Source organism: Engraulis encrasicolus, chromosome 17 (genome assembly GCF_034702125.1).
Source record: "Engraulis encrasicolus isolate BLACKSEA-1 chromosome 17, IST_EnEncr_1.0, whole genome shotgun sequence".
Classification (NCBI taxonomy): Eukaryota; Metazoa; Chordata; class Actinopteri; order Clupeiformes; family Engraulidae; genus Engraulis; species Engraulis encrasicolus.
This window is the reverse complement of record NC_085873.1, coordinates 14829548-14844069: the sequence shown is the minus strand read 5'-3', so window position 1 is coordinate 14844069 and position 14522 is coordinate 14829548. Positions and strand designations below refer to the sequence as shown.

The 14522-nt window shown below is 41.7% G+C and overlaps 1 protein-coding gene across 3 annotated transcripts; it reads right to left on the bottom strand.

Annotated features, from left to right (window-relative positions):
• Positions 1-258: 258 nt before the first annotated feature.
• Positions 259-11963, bottom strand: bub3 (BUB3 mitotic checkpoint protein). 3 transcript variants are annotated; one of them, XM_063221815.1, is made up of 8 exons: positions 11127-11957; positions 7582-7776; positions 5173-5242; positions 3712-3863; positions 3371-3529; positions 2744-2921; positions 2033-2249; positions 259-543 (listed from the first exon to the last, which is right to left on the bottom strand). In XM_063221815.1, exons 1-8 carry the CDS (start codon positions 11145-11147, stop codon positions 534-536), a joined length of 1002 nt encoding a protein of 333 aa, XP_063077885.1. In that variant the 5' UTR covers positions 11148-11957; the 3' UTR covers positions 259-533. The 3 variants fall into 3 exon arrangements, with proteins under 3 accessions (XP_063077885.1, XP_063077887.1, XP_063077886.1); XM_063221817.1 differs by lacking the exon at positions 11127-11957 and adding an exon at positions 9625-9761; XM_063221816.1 differs by lacking the exon at positions 259-543 and having other exon boundaries at positions 2029-2249; positions 11127-11963.
• Positions 11964-14522: the final 2559 nt, after the last annotated feature.

The window sequence follows — 14522 nt, the reverse complement described above, 5'->3', positions numbered from 1 at the left end:
TGTTCACTGGCACGCACACTGGTATTGTGCCCAAAAGTTGCTTCCTACTTGAAAGTGATTCCTGCTCTCTAAAAAGCCTTCGCTGTAAAACTAATCTATAACCCTTTGCGGTCCTACACTCACTGTACCTAAAACCTGATGTAGGCTATTGTAAAATATTGTAAAACCACAGGAACATTTTCATGCGGTCCTTGAGTAGTTATGGATATGAGACATGTCAGGTTCAGTATTCAGTGTGTTCAGAATAAATGACAACACTTTATGAAAAGCAAATCTCCAAAAAGTTTATTTTGTAAGTACCTTTGATTCAGTACATACACATACATACTAAAAGAATATACACATTAGAAAATTAACTCAAACATGAATACTTGAACCAAAAACTAGACTGGGACAGGAAATATATACAGTAGTTTTCGCATACCCCATAAAATAAAGTAATGAAGTAAAATAAAATGATGGAAAATAACCCTAGTATGAAGCAAGGTGGGAAAAAAATGGGGGCTGGGGAGGCTCTTCATCCCTGGAAACGTTCAGGTTGATCTGCAAATGAAAACAATTGCTTTTAACTTCTTGTCAAATTAGCAACATTGTAGCATGCATGTTTCAGAAATGTGTGGCTCAAAACTAATTCTGAGTCTGATGCACAAAGGGTGAGGAGTTGGGACATTTAAAGGCAGGTGTGATGGTGAAATCCTGAGCCTGAACTTTTTCCCCTGCTCTAACGACGACGACAAGATACTGCATAGTGACGTAACATAGGCCTATTTTGACACATTATTCAAACATTTAATAGCCTGTGTATGACCTTTATTCAAGCCTGATCGTAGAAGAAAGCCCTGAACCTGTAACACTTTCTGAGATAAGAATAACCTAATGGCTCATTATTAATGTTTTTATTTTTGCAAACTCCTTGGGTGAATACTATCAGCCCTGTAAAGGTGCGCTGTTAAGGATTGTGGCAAGAGTAAGTATTCCAGCTACTATGCTGCTCATTGAAACTGACATTTGTGAATGGGAAACTACTATATGGGAAACCCTGCACCTAAAAGGTAGAGACTGGCCATCAAAAAACATTCATCACGATAGTTGTTGTTAGAGAGGCAGCACGCACACACACACACACACACACACACACAGAGAAAGGTAAAAAACATGTTTTGCTTATTGTAGCACCCCCCCTGGTGGCCACATTGCATTGACTTCAGCGTGTCCTACTATTTTGGGGGTGGTGAAAGGTCAGGTGCACCATGGCAACATCTAAAAGCCCCTACTGCCTTCCTATGTAGAAGGCAAAACATGAGGAAGCTACTATGCAGTACATCTGAATACCCAAGTAGGCTTTCAGACAGGAGGCGAACAGTACCCGGATGACTTTCCATATCCGGTCATATTTGCAGTAGGCAAACAATAGTTACTTTAATATCCCAGAACTCCGCGGGAGATCAACAACTGCACAGTCATTGCTCATTAGTACCATCAGGGCAGTACAGAATACATTAAGAGCTTTTAAATGATATGATTTAAATGATAAATGTTTGTAGGGGTGGGGTTTCTAACAATTTGAACAATATTTCAACAAAGTTTCATACTTACACAGTATACATATTTAATTTAATACAGCATCTGTGGAACTTGCCAAACAAAAGTAAGTTTTATAAAATTACTAATTCCTTCTGTTTGTGTTTCAAAATCACATTTTGTCTCTTGTGTCTTGGAATTTCGCAGAGGCTTCGCTGCTGCTTTGATGAAAAATAGTCCCAAGTCAGAGAGTTCTCTCTCAAGGAAGCGACTGACAAAGCCTACTTCAGTGTTAGGCTGCCCCTGTGGCTGCAAGTAGTAGGAACTCTCAAGAACTCACAATGACGGTAACAATTGCTTGACAAAGTCATGCATAGCAGCAATAGGGTTTGAAGATGTTCAGAGTCAAATTTCGTGAAAAAAAAAAAAACTAAAATGGAGAACCTTTTCCTCTTGCATGTCCACAAATGCATGTTTTTTCAGTATGTCATGAACAGATTGAGAGACTCACTTTGGCTTGGTCTCGGCGTCTGTGACCTGCCGGATGAAGATGGCATCCTCGGGGTGCGAGATGTCTCCCTGCTCCTGCATGTATGAACTGGCGATGGCCAGCAGGCTTCCATCTATACTGAAGGCCAAAGAGGCAATACTGGTGGGGTAGCGGTGGAACTGGCACAGGCGCTTCTTGTTGAATGGATCCCATATATTCACAAATCCATCAGAGCCTCCTGTGGAAAAGAAAGAAAAAAAAATTACGTACTGGCCGAACACCAAATCCAAACAAATGCGAGTAAACTGATGAGTGCTTAATGTGGTCTGCTAAAACCAGGCTATGATTTCATTAAATCGCTGTGAGACAATATAAGCAGACAAGCACATAAACAATAAAACATTGAGTGTGAATGTCAATGTCTTGTTTATGTGCTTGTCTGCTTATATTGTCTCACTGTGTCTTAGGTGCGTCTTGTGCCAGCGAGTGGAATGCAATAAACAATTGCCCCACGGGGACAAATAAAGCTCTAACTAACTAAATAAATAAAATAATAATAATAATACAATAAAAAACATTCAGATATTACTGTATACTCTAATAGTTGGAAACTTGAAAGATATAATGACTGATTTGACTATTTAGGAAAATCAGTGAAAAATCTCATGTGCATAATAGTTTGGAATGCCCTGTAGTTTGATGTCTGATAAAAAAAAGAAGGAAAAACTGTACCTGTGGCAAACGTATTGTGAATACTATGAAAAGAGATAGCATTCACAGGGTAAACTTGTTCAATGCCATTCTCCTTCAGGCGGTGGCATTTAAAAGCATATTTTTTCTTCTGAACTTCCAAACTGGGATCCAGGTACTCAACAGCAACCCGTCCCTCAATGGAGCTCAACACATAACCCTGCAAGCACATCATGAGATACATTAAATGAAGTTCAGAAATTCACACTTTCATGAAACCAGGCATTAAGTTGCAGTCGGCAGGATTTTTTTGACACATTTTCTTTAATGGCTGTGAGATTCTGAAAGTAGTACATTGAACATAATGTTATGTAAAATTCTAAATTAAGTAGCTCCCTTCAAAGAATTTAGTAATGTTTACAAAAAACTCAGTATGTAAGATTGAGCATGCGTGCACAACTTCATCCAAAGAGGGGGTAGGAACACTGTGAATACAGGTTGAGGAGGGACCTCAAGTTTTTATCATTTTCTTTAACGCACAATTCGGTGCAATTACGTGCAGACCACTTCAGTTGCTTTCATATTTCATGTACAACTTTCCAAGTCACGTAATTATAATAGCAATGAAAAATAGCAATTATATCCGAATTTCAAAACAAGGCGGCTGACCTGCTTGTTTGGAAAAGCCCGGATGGAGCGGGTTTGGTATTTCAGACTGGACTCTCTCCTCTGCTGCACGTAACCCATGTTCCTGAGGTCCCAAACAAGAACCCGTCTTCCTGCCGTGCCCACAATAAGCCTGTCTCCAGCCACTGACAGTGTGTATACCTATGGTTAGGAAAAATGACACATTTAAACATACTAAGTTAAGGCAATCACAACATAGGTATTAAAATTGGTAGTACAGTAACATTAATAATCACGGAGGAAATTAATCTTTAACCTCTCTAGGTTTTGTAAATGGTTAGAAAGGGTAAACAATACAACTTAAAAATACTGTGTGTACCTACCTTTTCAGGTTGGGTGAATGTTCCAGCATTGCAAGGGGTCCTTGGGTCCCACAGACGAACAGACCGGTCCCAGCTGCCCGTTACCATGACGTTTACCTCAGGGCAGTACTCCACACAACGAATTGCTGAATCATGCGTTCCAACAATTGTGTCTACAAAAACGAATGAAATGGTGATGAATTTACTGTTTATTCAATTCAACAATTATAAATCATTTTGGACTGTGGTGACTGCATGTATGAAAAACACTAAAGTGCTGTTGTCTACAGTGTCTGTTCGATAACATTTTCTTAATGTACACCGTGGTGTGGTGTCAGCGGAAGACAACATGAATGCAGAACTCCCCATGAATATGAGAATGCACATAGCGGGAGGGGAAACACTTGGCTCCAGTGACCCGACAACTAACTTCATACACATGTTGGTGGATTTCAGGCTGTCTTTTGCATTCTGGCCTGAAGATACCATTTAGCAACTAGGCACGTTCAGCTTGTCTGTTCCTCTGGAAGGAAGACGCTCCGGGTGAGGATGCATTTTTGATCATTAACTGAGGCCTATGCCATGTCTACGTCTACGTCTACCTCCACAGTGAACTTCAACTCGTCTCTGCACACCTTTTTACAACCAAGAAAGTCGTCTAGTTTTCTTAAAATGCTGTTATAATTCATTTATGCATGTATTTTATGTTTTTATACATATAATAGTTACTGTCATTTCGCTGCAAGTAAGGCTACAAAGCTAGGGTTTTATGTGAAAAATAAATTATTCTTATATTACAGAGAGCAGTGTGGCGGGACGGTACCATAATTCAAAGTTCAAAGTTCTTTTTTTGCCATTTGTGCATAGACTAGTAGTCCAAGCACATAGGAACTCTTGTGCAGGCCCTCTGAGTCAATAAATAAATAGAATTTTATAGAAAAAGAGATCAAAAGAATAAAAAAAAGTGGTTCAAATGTTCTTTTTTGCCATCAGCCTCACTGTTGCTGGAAAAAAGCTGTTAAAGAACCTTGCTTTTTTGGTTTAGATTTAGAATACTTCAGTCATGGAGGAGGATGGGGGATAGCCCAGGTCAATTACTCCCCCCACTAACCTGGTGGGTCAGGAATAGAATGGGCAACTATTGGGCTACAAGCTGACTCCCCAGAAACAGGGAGTACAGAATTGCCACCCCGACATGACCTGGCAGAACGGCGTGTCACGCCTGTGAAATCCCCATCACTTCAGAACATTTTGAGACTAGTCAAAAGCACAAGAAGTCACTTGTTTAGCCTTCTGGGGTTATGAAGACTGAACGAAAATGGAGCTTCTTGTCATTCATTGCAAGTAATATGAAGGGATATTCTATTCATTTCATTACAATTCAGACCAAATAGGACAGGCACTTGTGTAAGTAACAACACCCCTAACTTATTGTGAGTGGTGTAAATACTTTGTGAAATTGAAATAATGTAAAAAACATACCTTGGTCTGTATTCAAATCGTGCATTTTCAACTGGTTATCCAACCCTCCACTCCATGAATGCGTGGGGTCCTGTCAGAAAATATACCTTACTGGTTAAATGTTGTAGAATACCACATTTAACCATAGAATGAATTTATAGACAGCGTTACGTTACATATCCATGTTACATACTAGATGATTTTATTCGAAGTCTTGTACAGAATAAACAAAAACACCTTTGCCATAAATAACAGCCAATAGTGGTTCTGAATCTATACTGAAGTTAATGAATAATTGTATTCAAGCTATTAACGCACTGAATTGACATAAACAACTGGAAAAGGAGGCTGTTCATAAACTTTTGACCTGTAGTCCATACACTGCTAAAAAAATACAGGGTACGCCAAAATGGCGACACAATGCAAGTCCAGGTCAGTCATACCTCTGATATCAACCTGTCTAGTTAGGAAGTAAGACTTAACTTATTGTCAATCCATTTTACTTGCTGTTGTGCAAATTTCACCAGCAATAGGTAGAAATAAGAGGTACCGGTAATAGCCAAAACATGCCCCAAAAATAGAGCTATTATGCAGATGGCTTGTCCATTTCTCTTTTCTCATCCTTTCTGGTTGATTTTTGGACACATATGCACCTTGTCAGTGCCCCACCACCGGACATACCTTAGGCGGTGTCCATCACCCACTGAAGTTGATTGAGAAGTGCTGCTCATCCAAGATGGCAGATTATTTTAGTTTGCTGCATCCCCCAGAACCGTGTCCAGAGTATGTAGCAGATGCCAGGACACATGGCAGCACATCAGGGGATGTGGAGGAGGCCGTAGGGCAGTTAACAACCTAGCAGCAGGATCGCCATCTCCTTCTTTGTGCAAGTGTAACGGAGGCTAACTAGCACAGAGTTGGCGTGGAACGTTGGTAAACCTCCCTCCGATAGCCTCATACAGTCTCGTGCCGTTGGGCCGAGAGACTAGTCTCTTGGCCCAGCGGTATCGTACTGTGTCTCCCATTGCCGAACCGTTGTAGTTGACGAGGTCGCACGTTCGATCCCCGAGGGGGGTGAACAGGTGCAAGATAACCTCCGTCACAGTGGTGCCGCTGACCCGGGATGGGAGTGAGGTTTAAGGGGGAGAGTGTAACGGAGGCCAACTAGCACAGAGTTGGCGTGGAACGTTGGTAAACCTCCCTCCGATAGCCTCATACAGTCTCGTGCCGTTGGGCCGAGAGACTAGTCTCTTGGCCCAGCGGTATCGTACTGTGTCTCCCATTGCCGAACCGTTGTAGTTGACGAGGTCGCACGTTCGATCCCCGAGGGGGGTGAACAGGTGCAAGATGACCTCAGTCACGCAAGGTGGCACAGGATGAACACTGCTAGAGCCCTGCAAAATGAGCTTTACAGACCACTGATGCATGTGTGTGCTCAAATGGTAGGGGTGGGTAAGGCACGCTGTGGACCGCAGCTTGTGTATACCAGAGAACACCAAGATGGGCATATTCACCATTGGTGCCCTGGGCTCTTCACAAATGAGATCAGAATGCATACTGAACACATGAAGCAAACATTACAGTTTGGAGATGTTGAAGGGAGAATGTTCTGCTACCTGCAACATCATTTGTAGTGTGCATGGCGAATACAACGTTTTTGACGGAATATGCCAGTCACACTCCCCTGAGAACATGTGCTTCAGTGCCCGGCAAAGCTCATTCAGCCTGACTTGGCAGTGTTCCTTTTGTGTCTCCTGGCACAAAGTAAGAGATAGCCATCCCTACTAGTGGATTCTAAACCCTCATATGGCCTTCCACACCCCTAGTGTCCTCCATCTCCATCTCCTGCTCTGGACACTGTGATTTGGGGGGACACAGCTAATTGTCTTGCCACTGTGTACATTGACGCACCACCTTGGATGAGCAGCACTACCTGAGCAACGTCAGTGGGTGATGGGACCTCATAGTAACTCTAGTGGTGGGACCGCATGTGACCCAAACATCAGATGCAAAAGGATGAAAAAAATAAATGATAAATATAAATAAAAGATAAATAAAGATAAATGGTCAGTGGACACCACCAGCAGAATAACTATTTTTAGGGTAAATGAATGCTAGTGTAGTGTAGTGTAGTGTAGTGTAGCACTCAACTTCTGAAGTCAAATGAATATTTGTTGGTGTGCGTAAAAAGGACGGCAAAATTCTACCCACTGCTTGTTACATTTGCACAGCAGTAGGAAAAATGGATTCACAATCAGTGTTGCTTCCTAACTAGACAGGCTGGTATGATTTGGATTTGCGTTGCATTATTTTGGCATTCCCTTTATTTCGTTTCATATAGCAAACCATTGCCAATGCTCAGATTCTCAGCGTGACTGAACACGTCAGCCGTTTTGAGGTTGAGATGGTAAAACAATCACGAAAACTTACATAAAAGGCACAATCCAGCACTGGAGCCGGGTGCTGGTACTTCATCCTCATGGTATTGCTCCCAACATCGTAAAGTCGCACACTGCAATCCCATGACGAAACCAGTAAAAACTGTGCAGTGCTCGGGCTGAATTTCACAGCTGAAATGCTGTCTTCAGGTCCCTGGTTCAGTTTAAATTCATTTGACCCGGTCATCTGAAGAAAGAAAAACAAAAATGACTGTTGACTACCACCAAACACAACTTAATATAGGGCTGGCTTCAAAAGATCGATCCACGTTCGAAAAATGCAATATCGATTTAAGAACTTGGTGGATTGATCTTTTGCACATGACTACAGGCACTACCCACTCTACATTCTTTGCTGCGCACACACACACACCTGTTCAAATGCCAAGGTTTTGTGATATAAAACATGGACATAACATGGACACCCTTAAATTAATACATTGTTACAGCATTCAGACTACTTGTCTGTAGGGCTGGGTTCAAAAAAATCGAATCGAGATCCAATATCGATCCACGTTCGAAAAGTGTGATATCGATTCACAACTTTGTGAATCGATTTTTTGCAAATGATTAAGCTTATAGGGGCTATTTTTTCAACCACATCCTGTAGATTTCTTCCACATTAATGTAGAGTACATGCACAGATACACACGGCCTGTTCAAGTAAATAGTGCCAGTATTTTCCCACCTTTCTCTACCATACCAAGTTTCCCACTTCTTTCTCTCATACCAAGATATTTCATGTTTGTGTGGGTATCAAAGGTTGAGATATTTAGATTTTTATAGCCGATCTTAAATACAGCAATACAGAAGATCGATATTGAGTCGAATCGTATCGTGGATCGAATTGGATCGTGACCTTCTGGATCGGAATCGAATCGATACAGGAAATTTGGATCGATTCCCAGCCCTACTTGTCTGGAAGTCTATCAGCACATCACACTGTCATGTGACAATACTAGCCCCCTCTTCTTTGCAAAGGTACTCCAAATCTGAAAGATTGCACTAACATTGTGCACAGTCCTCCTCAGATCACCCAACACATGTTTGATGGGATTCAGGTCTGAACTCTGTCTGGGCCATTCCAAAACTGCATGCCTAAATCAATAAAAGAATCAGCGTCACTAGAATAAAGCTTAGGTTTTGGAATGGCCCAGACAGAGTTCAGACCTGAATGCCATCAAGCACTGAGGTGACCTGAAGAGATGCCCCACAGATTTGGAGTGCTTTTGCAAAGAGGAGTGGACAAACATTGCCTAATCAGCATGTGCCACACTGATACACTTCCAGCCAAGAAGTCTGTATGTAATAGCCTAATGACAGCCAAGAGTGCTATAAAAGCCAAAGGTCCTGCGACAAAGTACAGTATTGAGTAAATGGTGTGCAACCATTTTTTTCCTTTAGAGCTTTGCGTTTCGGGTAAAAGAGACAGGTGGCAATGGCACCGTTGTCAATAGCAGAGCACTTTGATCTCTGCCAATACGTAGCCTAACCATAGCTAGATCATTCTGAACATTTAGTTCTAGATGCCGTGTTCAGCCTTTTGGCGTGACCCAACCCAGGGCCCCGCGGTTACCAGTTACCACGGTATATATCTGGCTGCCACTGCCACCTACACGGCTATGTGGTGGGTATGTCGGCTTGATTGTGTGATATGCCGGGTAAACATGGCGACGATCTGACTTCAGCCGATTCCTTCCAGTAGAAGGAAATGGTCAACGCGATATTGTTTATATCTATGATACCCAACACGCGACACAAAATCGCTCTTTGGCGGGCATTTGGGAGGAGGTGCGTTGGTATAAGTCACTCAAATAAACCGCACATACAACCTACAGACGTGCCTGTCCCGAGAGCAACGTACTATCCTACTTAACAGTGAAAAAACGTAAAAATGAACAGCAGATATCGACCTGCATTATAGCGCCGCGCAAGCCTTCGCGTGACCACACGTTGGCAAGCTAAGTGCTACCAAACTTCACGTGAAAGTGTGCAATTAATATTTAAGCGTAGGACAGTAAATTGTTTAACTTACCGTTAAACACAACTACTAAAATAACTAAACCCGGGTTTCCGAGGGATCGGGGGATATAATCCACCTAGTTCTGAACTGGTTGACAAGGCGCGATTGTTTGATTCGAAACAAACTGCTTCCGGATGGTCCCAGTCCCACTCTCAAAACCACTCGGGCAAATGCAAAGATACGAAGTTGGGTTCCGCGAGCAACAGCTTCTTCTTCTTCTTCTTCTTGTGGATTTTATTGGCGGTTGGCATACGCAGTGTTGCATTACCGCCACCAACTATATAGGCTAACTATGCAACTACAAGGGGTGGAGCTTCGACGGAGGAATGACAAAAAGAAAAAAAAGAAAAGAAAAAGAACGGGAGAATGGATAAATGAAAGAATAGCAATGGGTAGAAATAAAATAAATAAACAAACAAAATTAAATAACTCACTACTTGAATGTAGTTAACTAAATCCTATCATATAGGCCTGTGTTTTTAAGGAACTTGAACACAAATCTCCATGCTGACGGCAAAGAAAAGGAAAATTCCGCGAGCAACGATAGGTCGATTCAATTTTGTTCTACTTCTTCACCAAGTGAAAGAAGGTGAATTGCCGCCACCGTCTGGGTCGGTCTGTGCAGCAAAAACGGGCGTTCCTTTCTTTCCTTTTCTTTTTTTACATGTAAAAATCATCGCCTACATTTCAATTTTAATAACAGTCTGCAGGAGCTAGGCTTATTGCAGGGGAAATAAATACAGAGAAACAAACAGATAGGCCTAAAGCAGGGGTTCCCAAACTTTCCCCCCTGCGCACCCCCTTGTACATTTGCGAATTTTGGTGTGCTGAGGGGCCACACAAGTAGCCTGGATTCACTGCGCATTCACGGGACATTATGCACAGTCATTTTGGGGAATCCTCTTCTTCAATAGTATAGAAGTGAAACTACACTTCAGATGGACCCCTTCCAGCTTACACATTCACCATACAATTAAGAACTACTTAATGTTCATTAATACTGGATAAAAACTCACATAATCCACCATTGCTCTATTCAGCTCGTGCACCCCCTTATGGCAGGCCACGCACCCCCAGGGGTGCACACCCAGTTTGGGAAACCCTGGCCTAGGCCTACAGGATAACAACAACAACAACAACAACAACAACAACAACAACAACAACAACAACAATGTGTTGTAGGCATTGGTTGTAGACCTGCAGGATTCCCTGGCAGAAACGTCACGGCTCAATATTGACTAAATAAAGAATAAGCCTAAAATGAAGCCTAGGCCCTACAGCACAAAAAGAGAATAAGACTTCACAGCTTTCAACAGGGAATGGGCGCAACATAGCCTAATGATTTACATAAATGGAAAATTCAATAAAGGTTGGTTTTACATTTTGAAACGTTGACATATGCCCAGAAGGAACTCCATCATGCCACTCAGCTCAACGTCATTCTTGAGTCCCAGGCTGTGTCTGACACTAACTCATTCACAGAACAATTAACAAAATACAAACTGTGATCTTACATTTTTGAGGCACCATGGCATGTTAATTTTATCTCCTTTTGTGTGTAGACTTCATGGATGGGTTGAAAACCATATTTCTGCAGTAGCCTATGGGACATATAAGGCTACATGATCACGTGGGGACATTTAGTTTACATTACATCTTACTGTCATTTGTATCATCTGTTTTGTCTTTTGTTCATATAATTATGTTCATCTACATAGCCTATAAGCAGCCTATGTGATCTGTCGCTGGAGTGGTTTGACTACAGTCAAAGTAATAGGCCTACTAAGAAAACTAAAAATACTAAGAATACTAAGATGATTTTGTAGAGAACAGCATGGACAGTGAGTGAGCATTTCTTTTAATTATGGCAAGTCTGCCATAATTAGGCTGCTCTTCAAACTGAATATGTTTTTTCTTAGAGGGGAATGAATTACATGTGTGTCAAAACCAGTGATAAAATAAGGTGCTAAGGGTGAACACATACTGTAAACATGTACTGTATTTATATTGTATCAGTACAGGCCTTAAAGAGAATATAATGAAAGCAGCTGTTGACTGAACGAGTGATCTATTTCGTTTTTTTTGTTGTTTTCTTTTTTTACCGTGGGCGAGGGTTAGGCCTTTAATTCATACTAGATTACTGTTGTGTGTTCAAATGTGTTTAAGACAGAGTGGTGTGGATGAAGGGTTTATGGAATGCAAACAAACAAAAAAGTGACACGAGACCACCATAGGCCTCATTGCAGGGTTCCAGCGAGACACTAGGTGTCTCTCTCGTCTCTGTCTGGCCGCATGTGAGAGCTGACCAATTTTGGGCTGTAGATACAGCTGAGGCGGTTCTGCTCTCACTCTTGCTGTTCCTGTCTGTCTGGGTTTAAAAAATAAAGTTTGTTAAACTTTACCCTCTCGTCTGTCTCCTCTGTGCCATGGTTTTAAGCCAGGCTGTGACAGTACCACAATTATACATATGACAGCACATTGATTAATGAACACATCTTAGATTATCTTGAAGTCATGGCCATCAAAGTGTAAACTGATATAAGTTCCTCTTATTATAAGTAGCCTATATATTATAAGAGTATATTATTATAAGTTATATAATGAGAACTGTTATTGAATTTCTCTTTTACTGCACAGAAAGAAATGTCTGACTGGCTAGAAGCGATCTTCCTTTTAAACAAAAAACAAGACCCTTTGACAGAGAACAGATGGTAACTCAGGTAACACAGATGGGCATGCCAGCAGGCCTGTTCATTCATTGCAGAGAAGACTCTCAACTACATCATAACAATATTTCTATGACATTCCTGAGAGCCGTAGCCTCTCACTGCAGATGGGGTCGCCGCGTTGGGCCTATTCACTATTAGTGGAAAATACTCAACTACATCATAACAACATTGCTATGACAGTACCGAGAACCTTAAGTAACAGGTTAAGACATGGCCATTACAATTTTGGTGACAGTAAGGTTACAACATAGGCTCTGCGCTGAGGGCTTCAGTAAAATATTAAGAATTGGTTGTTATGCATTTTGTTTACAGTAAGGTTATAACACGGGCTCTGCAGGCTGGAGTGGGAACTCAAACGGGCCTGGGCATTTTCAGCATAGACCAGCTCCCTTACCCCCACCGGCATACTACAAGTCTGTGTGGGCACTTTTTCAAAGTTCAGAACCAGGGTTTTTTCAGAATATGAGTATTTTTTTCAAGACCCATAGAAAATCAAGTTCACTGTCCATGTCAGCAACACACAAAAAGAAACTTCAAACGCTACTTTATCATCAGAAAAAAATGGGTTGTTACCTCCGCCAAGGAGGTTCGGTCGTGTTGATTTGTCTGTCTGTTTGTCTGTCTGTTTGTCTGTCAGCAGGATACCTCAAAAACCTATGAAGGGCTTTGTACTTTGTGGAGTTGTTTGAAATTACCAAAGGAACAAGTGATTAAATTTGGTGGTGATCCGGATCACAAACTCTAACCAGGATTCTTCACCATTGCTAGAAATCTAGACGACCCTAGTCGCCGCAAATTGAATTGGGGACAGGGCGAATTTTGACATTCCAGAATCCACAAAAAGAAGGCAGAAAGACTTAAAATAAAAAATAGGGTGTAACATAGTCAGATGTTCTATCAAACAGCTTCTTTGGCGAAGGTCTGCACTATGAGTGCATTTCTAATTTGTACCTGTTTGTCTTCTAGTCATTTTCTGCAGAACATGAGTATCACTGATTTCTGACAAAAAGCAGAACATTTATTTTTGATTATATTGTTTTTGCTTCAGTGACAGCTCAAACAAGTGATCTCATTGTATAATGCACCAAACATAACACTAACTCTGAGAACATTTTTGTTAGGCAAATACAAATTTATTCATATAACAACCATGTACATTTCATAGATTCTTGGTTCATTAACATACATGTATGCTGTAGCAATAGCAATCAAGGACATCAAATCAAAGTTGTTGCGTAAATTTGAGCTGGTATGCTAAATTTTATGCTTTTGTTATTTTATAACTTTTGTAGAACTTTCCTTTAACACACATACACACACACACAAATACAAATACAAACACACACACACACACACACACACACACACACACACACACACACACACACACACACACACACACACACACACACACACACACACACACACACACACACACACACACACACACACCAGCAGTGCAATCAGTGGTCACACTAGTAAAGTGAAATGTGTAGATCTGTATATAAGGTGTAAGAGTAAAGTGCCAGTGGCATGGTGAAGAGAAATGTTCATGGTGAAATAAATGTTCATGGAATGCCCTCCAGTGACCTTGGAATGTTGATGTGGTTTTCTTCAGTGTGTTGATGAGTCTGATGGCTTGTGGAAAGAAGCGGTTGTCTGCTTGTGCAGGACCACAGCTTGCGGTACCGTTTCCCTGATGGTAGAAGGGAGAACAGTCTGTGTGCTGGATCAGTTGTGTCTTTGATGGTGTTCATTACCCTCTTGGAACAGTGTGAAGTGTACAGTTCCTGAATGGCTGGTATGACATGATGATGATCTTTTCTGCTGTCCTCACCACCCTCTGCAGCGGCTTCTTGTCTGCAGCTAGGCAGCTGCCGTGCCAAACAAAGACGCTGCTAGTCAGGATGCTCAATAGCACTTCTGTAGAAGGTGGTGAGAGCAGATGTGGGGAGGTCGGCCTTTCTCATCCTTCTCAGGAAGTGGAGTCGTGTCTGCGCCTTCTTGACCAGCGCAGTGGTGTTGGTAGTCCATGAGAGGTCATCTGTGATGTGCACTCCCAGGAACTTTGTGCTTTTCACAGACTCTACTGCACTGCCGTTGATGATGAGTGGGATGTGTGTTGGTTGTTTCTTCCTGAAGTCCACAGTAATTTATTTTGTTTTGTTGATGTTGAGAAGC